The 18,023-nt window shown below is 31.2% G+C and overlaps 4 protein-coding genes across 7 annotated transcripts in view; 3 read left to right on the top strand and 1 right to left on the bottom strand.

Annotated features, from left to right (window-relative positions):
* LOC130676409 (serine protease 1-like) overlaps positions 1 to 2,999 on the bottom strand; it is a 32,098-nt gene extending 29,099 nt beyond the window's left edge. For both annotated transcript variants that reach the window (XM_057482591.1, XM_057482592.1), the window contains exon 1: positions 2,859 to 2,999. The gene's annotated coding sequence lies outside the window, so the exon portion shown is untranslated. The remainder of the gene's footprint in view (positions 1 to 2,858) is intronic.
* Positions 48 to 1,051, top strand: LOC130676417 (copper homeostasis protein cutC homolog). The gene is made up of 2 exons (XM_057482601.1): positions 48 to 222; positions 289 to 1,051. Exon 2 carries the CDS (start codon positions 291 to 293, stop codon positions 1,008 to 1,010), a length of 720 nt encoding a protein of 239 aa, XP_057338584.1. The 5' UTR covers positions 48 to 222; positions 289 to 290; the 3' UTR covers positions 1,011 to 1,051.
* Positions 1,223 to 3,077, top strand: LOC130676411 (allantoicase-like). 2 transcript variants are annotated; one of them, XM_057482594.1, is made up of 8 exons: positions 1,223 to 1,326; positions 1,485 to 1,573; positions 1,655 to 1,717; positions 1,787 to 2,003; positions 2,065 to 2,153; positions 2,214 to 2,588; positions 2,663 to 2,839; positions 2,911 to 3,077. In XM_057482594.1, exons 2-8 carry the CDS (start codon positions 1,517 to 1,519, stop codon positions 3,055 to 3,057), a joined length of 1,125 nt encoding a protein of 374 aa, XP_057338577.1. In that variant the 5' UTR covers positions 1,223 to 1,326; positions 1,485 to 1,516; the 3' UTR covers positions 3,058 to 3,077. The 2 variants fall into 2 exon arrangements, with proteins under 2 accessions (XP_057338577.1, XP_057338578.1); XM_057482595.1 differs by having other exon boundaries at positions 1,242 to 1,326; positions 1,504 to 1,573.
* A 915-nt stretch (positions 3,078 to 3,992) lies between these two features.
* LOC130676405 (ABC transporter G family member 20) lies at positions 3,993 to 17,861 on the top strand. 2 transcript variants are annotated; one of them, XM_057482586.1, is made up of 14 exons: positions 3,993 to 4,200; positions 12,317 to 12,559; positions 12,736 to 13,050; positions 13,146 to 13,253; positions 13,680 to 13,773; positions 13,882 to 14,049; positions 14,964 to 15,098; positions 15,177 to 15,325; positions 15,414 to 15,621; positions 15,694 to 15,871; positions 15,954 to 16,140; positions 16,244 to 16,509; positions 16,654 to 16,740; positions 17,386 to 17,861. In XM_057482586.1, exons 1-14 carry the CDS (start codon positions 4,127 to 4,129, stop codon positions 17,598 to 17,600), a joined length of 2,427 nt encoding a protein of 808 aa, XP_057338569.1. In that variant the 5' UTR covers positions 3,993 to 4,126; the 3' UTR covers positions 17,601 to 17,861. The 2 variants fall into 2 exon arrangements, with proteins under 2 accessions (XP_057338569.1, XP_057338570.1); XM_057482587.1 differs by lacking the exon at positions 3,993 to 4,200 and adding an exon at positions 8,646 to 9,044 and having other exon boundaries at positions 17,386 to 17,858.
* Positions 17,862 to 18,023: the final 162 nt, after the last annotated feature.

Genomic DNA, 18,023 nt, shown 5'->3' with positions numbered 1-18,023 from the left:
GTAATCATTTAAAAATTATATAGATTTATTGTGTTATATAAATGAGGTGATTGAAATTTCCCGGCTCGAGCGCTGCGGCTGCGGGTGAAAGGCCTTTGATTCATTACTGCGCATGTGAGATTACGATAAACGGAAAAATAATTTTATCTATGGGTATTTGCCTGTGTGTGTGCGTGTGTGTGTAATTGTAATCTGAGATTATAGATCTGGTGTTTTCTTGCGGCAAGTTTTAAATTTTTATAATTAATTGTATTAAGAAAAATAATATTTCTTTCTTTTGAAAATTAGGAATGGAAATTTGTATTGATTCAATAGAGTCGGCTAAAAATGCAATAAAAGGTGGCGCTAGCAGACTCGAAGCATGCTCAGCATTATCAGAAGACGGATTGACGCCAACTCCCGGATTGATTCGATTTATTAAGAATTATTCTAATGTTCCGGTTTACGCGATGATACGAATTAGGGCGGGAAATTTTGTCTACTCTGAAGAAGAGAAGGAAGCGATGTTGTATGACTTGAAAATACTTGACAGCATTGGAGCTGACGGTTTCGTATTCGGAGCTTTGAAAGCCGACAATTCTGTCGACGTGGATGTTTGCAAGGAAATAATTAACGCGGCGAAATTCAAACCCGTGACATTCCATCGCGCTTTTGATGAAGTTGCCGACCCTTTCGAGGCGCTAGAACAAGTGATAGGTCTTGGGTTCGCAAGGGTTTTAACTTCCGGACAGAAAAATACGGCTCCGGAAGGGCTAGAGTTGATTAAGGAACTAGTAAAGCAGGCTGGTGACCGCATTATCATAATGCCCGGAAGCGGTATCAATCCTGATAACATTTTGTTGATCAAAGATACAACTCATGCTAAAGAATTCCATGCGTCAGCTAAAATTCGCCTGGAAATCAAAGATAAGGGGAAAAATAATCGGGATGGAAAAAAACAATGCGAGGGCATTATGGTCACATCTGAAGAAAAAGTTAAACAGATGGTCAATATTATTAAAACTTTGTAAAATATATGACATTATACATTTGTACTCTTTTTTTTTTTTTTTTTAAATAAAAATATTTTATTACCCGAATTATTTTGGACTTTTTGTTCGTTTTAGTGAGTAGTTTTTTTTTGATGAGCTTTAAATTAAAAATATTGCGGCTAATACTTGACTTGTTTATTTTGATAAATATATAAATGTCTAGAACTCGGGCGATAAGAAACTTTAAAACGTCTGGTAATTATCACTATTGAGTTAGTATGCAATTAAATGTTTTGTTGTTATTATCTTACAGTTAAATATATTTCAAATATATAAACATAAATATATTACGCTTGTAAGAATACCGTCTATTTAAAATTATTATTTTAACAAACTAGAATTTTAAGCAAAATTATTTTTTCTATTATTTTTTTAACTGCAAAAAAAAATTAATTATTTGTTAGATTTAAATTGTAATTAAATAATTTCTTGATTAAAATAATTTTTTTATAGTTTTTATTTTTCCTCTCAGTATAAGCAGTGCAATGAACGGGAACAAATCGTTTGAATTTTTAGAGCTCAGTGAGCTTGCTTCGAAATCGGTAAAGAATTAAATTTATATAAAATAAATTTGTTTGAATAAAAGAAAAAAAAAGACATACGATAGGTTTTTTTTATTTTAGAATGGCGGTAAAATTGTTTTTGCAACAGACGATTGGTTTGCTGTGGCCGAAAATCTTTTGAAGGTATTAATAAATCTCACGTGTGATGTGAATAGTATGATAATTAAAAAATATGTTAATTTAATATAAAAGGACGATGAACCAGTATGGAAGGAGGATGCTTACACGGAGTTCGGTAAGTGGATGGATGGCTGGGAAACCCGGCGACGAAGGTCTGCTGGTCATGATTGGACCATAATAGCGCTTGGTCATCAGTCTATTGTCAAAGGTTTTTATATTGACACTGGATATTTTACTGGAAATCACGCTCCGAGAATTTCCATTCAAGCTGCGCGACTAGATGAAAATGGTATTACTTAAATGAATTATTTATAAATATTTACTTTATTGCATTTACGTTTTCCGAATAGAGACTGAATTACTTCCGGTACGGAATAGTCAACTGGGAACTGCAGCTTCTAAAGAAGCTAGAGCACAAATTGCTCGTCTGAAATCTGAAGTAAGTTTTTTAAAAATAAATTTATGATTTGTATAGTAAAAGATATTTGTGTTCAATTAGGAATGGACGATAATTGTCCCTCAAACAGAACTGTCACCAGGCTACGAAAAGACCCGAAGGCAATATTTCTATTCAAATTCAAGTGAACTATGGACCCATTTACGCTTAAATCTGTATCCTGACGGTGGAATCGCGAGATTCCGAGCCTACGGTTTAATAATCCCACAATCGAGACCAATAGAATTTACAGAACGAATCGATCTGATTGCACAAGAGAACGGCGGAGTCTGTGAGAAGTATAGCAATGCTCACTACGGTCACCCGCGGAATTTGATAAAGACCGGAAATTCCTCAAGTATGAAGGATGGCTGGGAAACTGCACGACGCCTGGACAGACCGCCAATCATTCAACTCGACGATTCCGGAATTCTCCAAGTACGAATCAATTTTTCACCCTTAATTTATAAATTGTATTTAAAATAATCACTCCTTTGTATTATTTGTCACAGTTTTCCGGAAGTGAATGGGCAATTTTCAAGCTCGGTTATGTCGGTACCGCAGACACTATCGTAATTGACACTGCCCATTTCCGAGGTAACTTTCCTGACAGCATTAAAGTCGAAGGAACTTTGGCCGCAGATGTTGGAACCAACAGCACCTGGAAAACTATCCTGCCTACCAGAAAAGTAAAATTTTTTTACTCACATGAACGTCTGATCGAAAATCTTGTTGACAAAAAATTTCGTTTAAATTTCAGCTGTCCCCGAATCGAGCACACGTTTATTCTTCAAACGACATAACATGGCCCGGTCCCGTGAGCCACATTCGGATAACCATCAGCCCAGACGGCGGGCTTTCGAGATTCAGACTCTGGGGCTTCATTGATCCTGGCAACAAAAAATAAAAAGATTTAAATTTTTAAAACGACCATATGTTTAAAACTTAACTCGAGTCACCATTTTAATGGTAAAATTTTGAAAATATTAATATGTAGAAAGCATCATTTCACACACAGGTGCCGGGGCAAGGCGGTGTGCGTTTAATATAAGATATTATCGGAGAGAAATAACTCGTATACAAGAATTCAACTTTATTGAAATATTTTGCATTTACTTATATACATACATGCATGCATTTATGTTTTATATACTTAATATTTATAAATGAACATATATATACATATATATAATGATAAGTAGTAAGCACATCCTCTCCAAGACTTTGGAGAGTGGAACAGGAGAGAGTGAAGCGTAATTATGTGAGTATTGTGAACGTATGAAAAAGCGACAGACATCAGACACAGTAAGCGTGCAAGTCGAACGCGGATGGGTGTACAGCAGCAGCAATCGTCAGCAGTATGGTAACATCGACGTGATATAGACAATAATCAAGTACCAAAACAGTTTGAATCCTTGGTTAATTATTTTTTTTTAACACCGTGGCAAGTAAAAAGATTTTTGAGTTTCGTTGGTGTGTGTTTATTAATTTGCTGCTATTTGAATAAAAAAAAAATATATATATATATATTTGAAAGTAGTTTTTTAAATCTACTGTATTGGTTTTCCATCGGTATTTTATTTATGAGTTGCTGCGTTTGATATTTGATTGAAGTAAAAAAAAATAACTGTAAAGTCAGATGGAGTAGATTGTACTGGATGTATATATATATATTTGACGATGTTTTTATTTTATGGAAAAAAAAAACCGGAAAGTGATACCTCGGTATGTTTAAGTTTTTAAAATTTTTTTGAATTTTAATAATCGATGTATATGTTAATTAATTTTTAATGGTTTTGTTATTTAAAATAAATTGAGCGAGACGTTAATAAATAATAATAATTATTCAAATGAAAATATTTAATTTAAAGTAAATATTTGATTATATTTGAAGAAAATTAATTTAAATTTGTACTGAAAAGTAAATTTGATATATATATAAATTTTGACGTAAAAGTTTAAAAGTTGCCGTAAAAATGGCAAACATTAAGGATGATACACAAGCGGAAAGAATAAGGAAAATGTTCAGTTGGAGCAGTGGATTACCCAGGTGAGTAATTAATTGTGATAAATAAAATTAATTTAATTAATTAAATGAGTAAATTAATTAGGGAGAGACAAATTCCGATATTTCGGGCGGCCGGGTCTGCGAGATTTTGGTGTCGTTAGAAAATAGTTTTCAGAGCATGATGTTGAGATGAAATGACGATTAAAAATTATTAGTCGAACCGAATAAATAAACTGGCAGGTTTTTGATATCACATATATATTTGTGAAAGTCCAAGTCATACGATCATTTTATTTGTAGAGGCTGCGTCACTGGCGTGTGTGCGGGATTTATACACAAGACCAGTGTGAAAGGCGTTAAAGCCAATGCGAAACCAGTTTCAAATGTAAACGGGACGACTTGATGATCAGGTCACAAATGTGGCGACGACGAAATAGGGTTTCCCGTAAATCGGCTTTATAAAAAAATTAAGAAAAAAAAAAACCAGCCTATCATATTCAAATTTGATGTTTAAGTGACGGTAAATCACAGGTGTTTCCTTGTAAGCAACATCCTTTTTATATCCGAAAATATTCCGTACATTTGTGATGAAATGTCTTCACTAGATGGCGGCACCGTTGATATACAAGAATAAACATACTTTTAAAAAGTATCTTCTTCATTCTTCATGAAAATCTCTGCACATTAAATACTTGTAATTATGTTTTATTATTAAAAACTCTTTATCTGATTGTTTTGAAAACAATTAAAGTTTTAATGGCAGCGATACCTTTTTCGTTTAGCTTCCGGTAACAAATGGAATTACACGAACACAAGTTTGTCATGTTATTGTAAATTCGTGCACGAATTATTCAAGCACAAAATTTATCAAGGTCGATTATTGTTATATATAAATATAAATATAAATACAAATATAGCCATTGCATATAATTGTATCGTAATTTACTATAATATAGACATGATTGTAGCGGCAAATATGATTCTGGATGACCGTTGGCCTTTTCAAGAGCAATTCTGTACAAGGATACGTGATTTGTTTACGAATTCTGCCCAGTTATATATATATATTTTTTACGGATTTAATATTTTTAAAATTTGAAATTACTTGTATTTAAAAATTTTCGATAAATTTACTCTGAAAATTTGATTTTTAATTTTTTCTTAGTTGATAATGAAAAAATAAGTTCAAGTTTAAGTGAGTGCACAGAATGTGACATTTTAGCGTGTCCAACATTTATATAAGAATACTATACTAATGTGGATAATAATGATGAAATAATATATTTGTGCGTCCGTAATAAAACAACAATGCGAATAATTTGTTAGTTGCTGCCTTAGCAATTTTAAACCTCATCATAATAACAGTAATAATGTTTGTAATAATATATACATATATATGTACGTATGTATATATATAAATGGCGAAATCCTTTCTTTAGCGTTTGGAATTTGCCCGCCATGTTTAAACGTGATTTTTTTAAGAAAAAATATTTACATACAGTATTAAATATTAACACGTCGGATGATAAACAGACGAACCTTTTTCAAACAATTCACACATTATTATTATTTTTTTTTTGTTCACGAATATTTATAAAAGTAATAGCAAGGTTTTGAAGTTAAATAACATGCAGATGTTGCGTAGGCGCGATGAAAAACCTGTTGCTGATAAAATAGACAATTTGTTGTTAAGGACGAATCGATATTATTGCAATTAAATAATTTAAAAATAATGAATTTAAATTAATAAAAGGAATGAAAAAAAATAAAAAAAGGAAAACATATCATTATGTCGAACAAAGTTCATCAGACGTAATGGTTTTTCCACAAGATATTTACGTAACGCAACCAGCTGGATTGACCGCTTTCACGTTTACGTCGCAGCTAATTTATCTTTTGCTCTTGTTGGAGATCATAAGCCCAGTACATTGTTAAATTTAAAAATTTTTTTTTAATATCAATTATTATTGTTTATTTAACTACTGCCTATTAAAATCAGTTTACTTATATTTCATTGCGATGAAAATATTTTTCAAACTTTGAAGCCAATAAACTTTTATGTCCGAACCACTAAAATAAATATATTTTAAATTGTCACTTAATTTTTTCTTATCAATCATTAAAAATTGCGCCTTTTTTACCGCATTATCATTTCCGATAGATTTGATTCGTCAGAAAAAATGAATTTAATTATTTTTGTATAAACTTTTGTCTGATAATAAAAGAAAATTTATTTGCTTCATACTTCATAGTCACTATAAACGCAACTTAATGTTGCAGGTATCGTTTGGCGGCATAAAAAATTTTAATATTGCAAAAAAAATGAGTAATAATAAATAAAATAAACGATCCAAAGGTTGAAAAATATATAAAAACGTTTATTTGTACTTTAATAGCATTTATCTATTAGGAAAACTCGTAATTATTGATTTTAATGATTAAAGTTGCAGTGATTTTTTTATGATTGCAGTAGATTTAATATGAAGGTATGCAGTTTGTACAGCGAATAAAATAAATAATTATAATGATAACAAGTTGGTAATAATGAATACAGTCAAGGCTGTTAATTTTGAGGCAAGAATGTATAATAGATTATTTTACAATCTATGGTATGTTAACCAATCTGTTATTTAATCGATCTTCATATTACATCATTTACAATCGCAGCTATAGCTTAACACAGATTATACAACACAATATAGTGAAAGTGACAGCTGCAATTTTGACCATACGATACAAACGACGACACTACTTTGACAGCCACTAAGTAAACATAATAGTAATAGTAATAGTAATAGTAATAAATAATAAATGGTAGTAGTAAATAGTACTTGATCTCGATCTAATCACTTTTAATTTAAACTGTCACTTATTATCTAGCTGTCTATTCCCTCTGCAGTGCAACCTGAATTATCTATTACCTCTATTTATATATATTACGCTAAGACTAACTTTTTTTTTTTTTTTTTTTAATGTTTTATTCATTGATTTATAGGGTACTGCGTTGACACACTTAATTATATATCTAATAGTCAATGGAAAATTTATAATTTTTAATTTTTTATAAAATAATAGAAATACATATATATATATATGTATGTTGAAAAAATTATGTACCTGAAGATCGGAACGTTTTTTGCGTAGCGAAAATTAAAAAAATTTATGTAATTTGACTGCTTAAAGGTGACTTGAGGGGTAATTTGGGGTGGCTGCAATTTTTGGCTGACATTCTAGTACCCATGCGAAACATTTCGGAAATCTAGATCCAGTAGATTTTTATTTTTCATTTTGTTTTTTTCATTTTCGTTTCGCAAAAAACGTTCGGATCTTCAGGTAAACAAAAAACTATCTTTTATATACAGAATAAAAAGATTTTTTGGCGCAAGTAAAAATTTTCTTGGGTCGAGTAAAAATTATTGCGCTAAAAAATCCTTTCTTTCTGTGCACTGAGAAAAAAATAACTTTTAGAATTATTGTATTTTCTTCTTACAATAAATTAAGATACTGGAAATTTACACAAAAAAAGGAGTCTTTGGTGCAAGAATTTTTTTTTTGCCCCATGAAGATTTTACTTTTCAATTCATAATGGGAAAAAATTCTTAGGGCAGGTAAAAATTTCGTTGGGGCGAGTAAAAATATTTTGCCTCAAGAAATTATTTTTTTCTGTGTATATTTTCAGTGCAAAAATTTGAAGATTTCATTCGAAATTATTTTCTGAATCGAAGAAATTTGAGTTCAGCTCGAAATTTGCTGATCTATTTTTTTGGAGTAGTGTAAATAAATCTGAACTTTCTTCCGTCAATAAAATTACTCTTTAACTAAGATATGAAATTAATAATGTAATAATTTTTATTGATTGACCGCTTAAAAAAAAAATATTATTTTCCAAAAGTTATTTTTTTTTCCAATATAATTTAATGGTTATTTCTGCAGCCGGTAATTGAGGATGTGAAACTTATATAGAGGTCACACATTTTATTTGGGAAGTGCTGGGTAACGATGGAAACACCGTTATACTTATAGATATTTCGTTACTGCATATCTTTTTTTTTTTAATTTCAAACGCTGATACTGCGACGAGTAAGAACCGGAACCGGAATGATAAAAATAAAAATGATTTGTATTTTTAAAAAATTTTAAGTAAATGTAAATCTGAACTATGCTTGAATAATGTTCACTATCATGTCAATGTTGATATACTTTATTATTTGTAGGGCGAGTAGATTGTGGGTCATAAAAAAAAATCAATGAGATGTGTAAGAAAAATGAGCACAAAGTATTTACTAGTCAGCCGTAAAAGTTTTGATGAAGATGTGATAGAAAATAAATAAAATTACGAAATTTTTGAGCACAAGCATGAGTAATAGTCGATAATGAATAAGTAATACTGTAAGGGATACTCGGGTATAAAAATAGAGGGGGAAATACAAGAAACATAATGGGAAAGTGGAGGAGGAGGTGACTTTGAACGCGGGGCCTCAGTGCAGACGGTCGAGTCTTGTAAACGATTTACAGGTTGATCAGTCTTGTGGCAGGACTCGAAAGTCGTGTTGAGACCAAAGTCTTTAAATAAATAAAAACAATAGTACAGCTTTGTTAATCGGGTGTTCACATGCACGAGAACCTGACAGTGCCTATGAGCGCTCACGTGTGTAAACTTATCACCGACTCAAAACTCGGTTTCAAAAATAAAAATATTAATTATTAATTATACGTGTTTTAAAAATAAAGTCTTCATGTTGTGGTTATTGGTGACGAATGAAAGCCTTTTTATAATTCTGCTCGTAAATCAGCAATAATAATTTTTTTTTAAATAATTATTTGGAATAATATTACGAGCAAAATATTTTTGAAAGTGAAATTACAATAGTAGTTGGACTTTGAAAGTAAGTAATTTTATTTTTCATTCTCTACTTATCTTGTCTATGTCTATGTCTATGTCTCTGTAAGAGTTACAGAGTATAGAAAGTTTACGACAAATCAACTATGAAATTTTTATTAAGTTTATTTTTGACCTTCGTCACATGTTTCAATCAAAACTATTACTGACACCCAGTCTGTGCTCAAATTTTTTTATACTATATATTGCTTACATTAGTCATTTACTAAATGAATGTATACATTTACATTATAATTCAGTATGTATATTATATATACATTAACATACACATTTAAGTCACGTTAGGTATTTTCATTGGGAATCATTAGTCAGCAGTAACTTAATATTTAATACATTAAATGCCGCTGTCAGAACTTTTTTACCTATTGAACAAAAAAGTATACGCTGAGCACAGCAATAAAACTTTTTTTCGGCCAGTAAATAAGTAAATACTCGCGAAAAGTATCGATTTATAAACCGCGTAATCATTTTTGACTTTTTTCTTAATTAAATAGACGTTTCTCTTCATCTCAATCAAGAGTTACTGTCAATATAACGTTTAAATCAAGTGTAAAAAGGTTTAGAAAATTTGGAACAAGCACGTGGTTCTGTTCTACTTTACTCCGATTCATTACAATTTAAAATAAAAAGTTATCCGAGTAATTCATGGTCAATTTGGAGAGAGTATAATAAGGGGAAAACAAAAATACTCACTGAGAATGTAAAAAAAAAAATTTTCTCATTATTATAATTACGCATAATTGCATATTATTTTTCATTTTCTTTTTCTTTAATAACAATACTATTGTTATTATTTATTATTTAATAATCAATATAAATATTAATAAATAAAAATAACCTGCGTTTTTAATCAAAATGACAAATTGTCACTTTCTAAAACCACAAAATGTAAATACCCACGCAGGAATCTAACTTTATTAATTCAATTTCCGTTTTATTTACGCTCACAGACAATATACACATACATGTATATAAATATATATATATGTATAATTTCTGATTACGCGATAATCTGTCAGAATCTTGCGGCAATGTCCATCTTCTAGTAACAATAATTTATACAAAGATAAAAATAATGATCACCATCAATTACAATAGTAATAATAATGACTATATATTTTTTATAAAATTACTACAAGTCACTAAATCCAAGGTAACACGTGTACTAAGGATGAAAATTGTCAGCATTTCGCAGACGAAAACTCACATCGGTACACACGCACGATCTTATAAAAAAACTCAAGGTTCTTATTATTATTTAACATAAAAAATATAATATTTAAAAACACAAATAAATATACCAATTACATATTTTTTGTACTCAACCATGTACATATAATTAAGTTATTTAACAAACGGTGTAATTAGTGCTCACTACGTCCATTAAATAACATGAATTTTTGGAATAAACGTGATCACCATGGCCTAGAAAATCTTGAAAACTATTAAAAGTTGTCTTCACTTTTATAGTAAACCCAGAATTTTCATTTTGATGTGTCATGAAAATTATCACCGCCATGGGACAAGAAATTTAAAAAAATCTTACACAATCCGTGTATATGTGTATATATATTCATATAGTTAGTAATAGGAATTCCATTCTCGAATACTAAGTATTATTCGGTAGGTATGACACGTATAAAGCACATAGACTGCATATTGGTAAGATGTCATCGTTGTGCAAATGTTAAGAGTCGTTATTATTTTATGCGATATATAAGTTGTGTTGTAATAAATTTCTGCATTAAGATCATTCGTTGTATCCATATAATTTAAATAGATGATAGATTTGCATGAGCTGTCTTATAAAATAAAACTCGCGGTACTCGAGATGAGTCTACACATCTACACATAATATAAAATATTGTAATATATGGATTTTAATCGGCAAAACAGAATGTGATGAGCATAGCTAACGAATATCTCGATATCGGTATAAAAAAAAAAAAATATAAAAAATTCCACGTGTAGAGCAACCTCGATCTCTTGAACTTTCTTTAAAGTCTTTGATGCTGACCTTGAATTGTTAAATTTTTTTTTATCCTACCGACCTCCGCAGCCTCATCGGAGTTCTTAGCGATCCGATTAAAGATCCTAATTGAGTATGCAAACTTGTCTTTATACATATATAATAATAATGTCGCGTTAAATATAAACTCTGCGAGTCACGATATTTCTCATTTTATAAAAATATATAATGTTATATTTATATTTATAAATTAGTATTAATTAAACAATTTATTTTGTGCACGACGCATGACGTTTTGTGCAATAAGTTTCTTAATTAATTTTCAAATTAATATTAATAATTTATTTTTTAATTTAACGAGTTACTCAAGCTCGGTAATTTTTCAGTACATATAATAATAAACACCTGGAAATATACAAATTTTTTTATTTTATTTTATTTTATTGAATATATTTTTTTCTTACTATTTGTAATTTTTATATGTGAGCTGTACAGAATATCGTTGCCCAACGATGAAACTGGCAAGCGTCAGCAAAAAGAAAGTCGTATACTCTTACGTAATTGTATAGTCGTCGAATAAGTCGCACCGCGTTGACTTCTTTCAATAACCGTGCAATCTAGGCTATGTGTATACGAATGGCTGCGTACTAAACAAATCCTTACAACTTACAACTAATAGACAACTACTGAATCGTACGGTGCAATAACCGGAAAACTCATGTAATTACATGCGAAAATACATTTTTTCATTCCACTAGTCTCTCCTCATTGTTCCTAAGGATCACCGGCCGTATTTCTCATTCTCATATCGCGGGCGTATAATTTCTTCTCATCCCCCGCGATTGATGAACCCGCGGATCCGACAGTCAGAGAAATTTCCATTAAAAGTTTTCAGTTCATTTATTTAACCGAGGGCATGTTGAGATTTTTTTTATTGACAATAATAGTTTTGTCGGCTTTAAAAGTGTAGAAATGATTACGTGCGCTCTCATAATTTATGTTTCCAAGTGTTACCGAAGACTGTTATTCAATAGACTGCGTAGATAAATACCATTTAATGTTTTTTTAACCCTCCATTAATATCACCGAGTAAATTACAACTTAAGAATTTATTAAATGAGAATATGCAGTCTAGCATTTATTTATCTGGAAGCTATATTTACTTTTTTTTCTTGCTTCCTATTGTCGTGCCTTTGATTGATTGGCTTTCTCATTTTAAATGTTTACTATCTGAGATAATTGTTGTTATTATTACTACTATTTTTTTTTTTTTTTTTTTTTTCTAATAGAGAGGGAACACCAGGAGGTGGTTACACCAACCCATCAGTTGAGACAATACTCAATTCCGAGTCAAACATGGACAATAATGTGGTAGCGCCGAGCACGGTGCTCTCGACACCTGGGCTAAATAATGTCGCGTGGAATCGACAGCAAGCTGTCAGCGTTCGACATGCATTCAAAACTTATGGGAGCAGCAAAAATCCAAATCCCGTTTTGCAGAACTTAAATATGACTGTTGCCAAAGGCTCAATGTAAGTATACTATCAATTAAACTAAACAAAATAAAATAATAAGATATATATTTATGTATATAAAGATAATTATAGTAATTAATAATAATATAGAAGTGGACTTTGGCGTATGCAAAATTGTCTCATAATATTCAAGGTTGCGGACTGATAAAAAAAATAATTTTAAACTTATTTAGATACGGCCTTCTGGGTGCGAGTGGTTGTGGTAAAACAACTTTGCTGTCATGTATTGTCGGAAGAAGACGACTAAATTCTGGAGAAATATTTGTACTAGGTGGGAAACCCGGTACGAAGGGCTCTGGAGTTCCTGGTAAACAAGTTGGATACATGCCACAAGAAATCGCTTTGTATGGAGAATTTACCATACGCGAAACTATGATGTACTTTGGGTGGATATTTGGTATGGACACCAGTGAAATTGTCGAGAGATTGAGGTTTTTATTGCAGTTTTTGGATCTGCCTTCGCAAAACCGCCTCGTAAAAAATTTGAGGTGATTTATAAATTAATTTTTTTTTTCAAACTCAACATTAAGCGTCGACGTGAAGAAATAATTAATTTTTTTTCTGTTTTTATTTATGCAAATAGTGGTGGCCAGCAGAGACGAGTCTCCTTCGCCGTGGCACTTATGCATGATCCTGAACTTTTGATCCTCGATGAACCGACTGTCGGTGTAGATCCTCTATTAAGACAAAGGTATGCTTCAATATCACTTATTCATTTTTTTTTATATTTCTATTTCTAATTCTGTTTGCGCAAAATGTAATTACTAAAAAAAAGATAGATTTGGTTTGCGTCATAAGTGGCATAGACATCGATAGACTTTTTTTGCGGCGAGTTACAAGGCTCGCTTACAAGTTAAAGTGCAAGGAAATCATCTTCTCGAGTCTCAAGTCTGGACAAAAAACAAGAATTTATAATATAAATATTTTGCTGCTGCGAATACACAATATTTTTAAAATAATAATTCTCATGAATGGAACATGATGTCGCGGTTTTTTTTTTATGTATATAAATTTTTAAATCAAATAAAATTACACAGACCCTCTCATTTAAATTTAACTCTATAGTGTAACAAATAAGTAATTTTGAAGCTTAATAAAAATATAAATATGTTTCTAGTATTTGGAATCACTTGGTGCAAATAACTAAAGACGGAAACAAAACAGTCATCATTACGACGCATTATATTGAGGAAGCAAGACAAGCTCACACGGTAAATCTTATGTTGATTCAATAATCAGGCGTTATGTTTCTATTAGAAAACGTATTACGCGTTTGATTTTTTTTTTTTTTATACCACAACATTTTTTGCTGCTTGCAGATCGGATTAATGCGAAGCGGCAGATTGCTGGCTGAAGAATCTCCAAGAGCTTTGTTGACAATGTATAATTGTGCATCTTTGGAAGATGTTTTTCTCAAATTATCACGTAAACAAGGACAAACAACTCAACCTACTACTGAATTAAATATCTCAAACAACATTAGCATGGTAAATTTCGACTCAAAATTTAAATCAAAACTTAAATGATAAGAAATAGTAAAAAAAAAATCTAAAGACGGTTGACCCTGTGAGCCAACCCCAAATTTCCATGTACCTGAAGATCGGAACGTTTTTTCGGCAACAAAAAAAAAAATTGGAAAGTAAAAAAATTTACTGGATGACTAGATTTCTGAAATGTTTCTCATTTAGATGTTGGTATGTCAGTCAAAAATCTTAGGCCACCCCCAACCACCAGAACTACCCCTTAAGCAGTCAAATTATATAATTTTTTTTCATTTTCGTTGCATGAAAAACGTTCCGATCTTCAGGTACATAAACTTCCGCTGTTTTCGAACTCAGAGAGCTACTATTGGTAAACTTTTGAGCTCTTTGAGATGAAAAAACGATTTAACCGAAAAAAAGTAATTTTTATCCGATATCTTTGGAACAAATTGACTGATTTCAGCAGCAATCGAAAGAATTTGTTGAGACTTAGATTTGATCAAACTGAGAAACAAATCGGTTGGGCGATTTACGAGTTATGCAACAAAAACTTAAAAAAAAAATGTATTTTAGTTTTTATTTTTCATATAACTTGTAAACTACTCGACTGATCGACTCCAAAATCTCTTTGGATCTAAGTCTTGATGAATCCTTTTGATTGCCGCCACGTAGATTCAAATCGGTTGATTCATTCAAAAGATATCGTAAGACAAAAATTAGTTTACACACACACGCACATGGACGTCCATCCAGAAATAATTATAATGATTTCCTGGGATCTCAAAACGTCGAGATCTGATGAAAACTCGATTTTCGAAAATCATATCGAAACCACTAACTTCCCTTTCTTTTGAAAATTTTAAATTTTCATAGCAGGAAGTTAAAGAAGAATCGTTTTTAATCTTTTCAAATTATTACAGGCTTCCTTAAACTGGGGTAAAAAAGACGAACCAGTTTATGTCACTGAAGAGTCTGGAGTTGTAGGATTGAATTTTCATCAAAGCAAAGAAGTTCTTATTCATGACACGACTAATGGAGTCGGCAGTCATTATGATGTAAATATATTTACATATATATTTTTTTCGGTAACCATTCAGAGAACTTAATAAATTTTATTTGTATTCTCATTGCAGTTAAATGGAAAACCAATGGCTGGTGTTAAAACAAACTCGACGGGTATGTGTTCAGATTGCAGTCTATCAAATTTTTTAAATATGACAAGTAGAGGAAAAATGAGAGCGTTGTTGCAAAAAAATTTTCTTCGAATGTGGAGAAATGTCGGGTGAGTGACGTTAATTTTTATGTTGAATCGAAATAAAAAATAAACAGTAGCAATAATAATAATAGCAATAAAAAATTATTTATTACAGAGTGATGCTGTTCATCTTCGCATTACCGGTGATGCAGGTAATTCTATTTTGTCTTGCCATCGGGCGAGATCCAACTGATCTCAAACTAGCAATAGTAAATTCCGAGATGAATTGGGACAATAAATCGTGCAACATAAAAGCTGGCTGTCTCGCTGGTAGTCTGAGTTGTCGATATTTAGAATTTCTCACAAACGATACGATTATAAAGGTACGTTAATTTCGTCACATCCTTTCGTAACAATTATTATTCATTTATTTATTTTATGTTACTTGTCAACAGGAATATTATCAGTATCCGGAGCAGGCAATAAATGCAGTAAAACAAGGGAGAGCTTGGGGTACTTTGTATTTTACAGAGAACTTTACGGATTCGCTTATAGCACGACTGAACCTTGGGCAAGCTGCTGATGATGAAACATTAGATCAAAGTGAAATCCGCGTTTGGCTTGATATGTCGAGTAAGACTAAATAATTTATTTAACTTGTAACATGTAATATAATTTCGCAATCGTGATATTTAATATTTAATTACAATAATAGATCAACAAATTGGGTTAATGTTGGCAAGAAACTTGCAATATTCATACCGAGATTTTGCTAAATCGATGCTCGCTGAATGTGGCTTTAACACAAAATTAGCTGACGTACCGATACAATTTTCCGATCCTATCTATGGAACAAACGACCCGAGTTTCACGGACTTCGTCGCCCCAGGAGTTATTCTTACGTAAGACTCGAAATATTTATAATTATTATTGTTATTATAAAATGTTAAGTAGCACACGAACGCAATTACTTAGTAATGCCGTGTAAAATTTACTATCTTCCAGAATTGTATTTTTCTTAGCGGTTGCTTTGACATCGTCATCTTTGATCATAGAACGGCTCGAAGGTTTACTAGATAGAAGCTGGGTCGCAGGAGTGTCACCCGGAGAAATTCTTTTTTCTCATGTCGTTACACAATTCGTCGTAATGTGTGGTCAAACAGCTCTCGTACTTATATTTATGATTCTTGTATTTGGTGTCGAGTGTAATGGCGACATTGGTTGGGTAATCATACTGACTATTCTTCAAGGTCTTTGTGGCATGTGTTTCGGTAAGATTAACTAAGTGTTAGTAAAAAGAAATCTTTTCTTTTCTTTTTATTAACATTCTTAGAAGTATATTATAAGTATATAAATGTACTCTTGTATTCATTAAGTCATCCAGGTTATTAATGGTTTTATAAATTACTTTTTAGGATTTGTAATATCAGCTATATGTGAACTTGAAAGGAATGCTATTCAATTAGCATTAGGTAGCTTTTATCCAACACTTTTACTCAGTGGTAAGTTATTTACACTCTAAAAAATTAATGGAGTGAATGCGGAGTAAATGTTGAGCGGATGACTGTTTATTTATTTAATCCGCTCGGAGTGAAATTCACTCCGAATGGGAGTTTAATTTAACATGGAAACTCCGAATCGAAGTGAATAGGGACTTGAATAAAATCTAGTTCACTCCAAAATTACTCCGCCGAAAAAAAAACTCCCCATTTACTCTGTATGCGGAGTGATTTTTTTTTTCAAACTTTGGAACTCCAAATCGGAGTGAACGTGGACTTAAATAAAATCTAGTTCACTCCAAAATCACTCCGCCGAAAAAACAAACTCCCCATTTACACGGAGAGAAATGTCAAGTAAATATGCCTATGCTGCATAGTACTAATTACATTACTCTATAGTTTGTGTCACGCCGCTCTTATGTGATTGCTTATACAAACTATAGAGTAATGTAATTATTACTATGCCGCATAGTAATATTCACTTGAAATTTCTTCCCATTTACTCTGTATGCGGAGTGATTTTTTTTTCAAACTCTGGAACTCTAGTGAATTCAGATTCAAATAAAATCCGTGATCATTGCGAATTCACTCCTGATATTTTACAGTGCAATAGACATTTTAAATTTTACTTTCACTCTTTTTTTCCAGGGGTTATTTGGCCAGTCGAAGGAATGCCAACAGTATTACGATATATATCGCACGGGTTGCCGCTGACCATGGCAACGACGTCACTCAGATCAATGTTGACAAGAGGATGGACGATATCAGAGCCCGATGTTTACAATGGCTTTATCTCAACAGTAACATGGATTGCCATATTTTTAACCATCAGTATGCTCGTTCTAAAATTCAAACGCGGTTAGTTCCTCGAAATTAAATTTTAATTAAATTTTTAGCATAAATATTATTGTAGACTAGGTAAATAAATTCTTTTATCTAGAATTTAAAAGTTAATTTTATCGATAGATAATTTTATTCCTAAGATACTTAAATTAGGATTTTATTGTTAAGTTGTTATATCAAAGCAGTATCCACGACATCTTTGCTGATAATCATGGTTTTTATATAGTATAATAATGTTTATTTAAATTAATTGTCAGTTATTAAAAACTAAGAAAATTTATAGAAAATTTTGTTTTTTTCATTTTTAAAAAAAGAAAATTTTTTTTTTGTAATTTGTTTTTTAATTAATTATTATTTATGGTTATTTGTAAATACAGATGTGGAAATTTATTTAATCAGTGTATGATTCTATTGTAAGTATGAATGTACTTTCATCAAAACAT

Source organism: Microplitis mediator, chromosome 10 (assembly GCF_029852145.1).
Source record: "Microplitis mediator isolate UGA2020A chromosome 10, iyMicMedi2.1, whole genome shotgun sequence".
Classification (NCBI taxonomy): Eukaryota; Metazoa; Arthropoda; class Insecta; order Hymenoptera; family Braconidae; genus Microplitis; species Microplitis mediator.
Note: the sequence above shows the minus strand (reverse complement) of the source record. Positions and strands in the feature narration are given on the sequence as shown.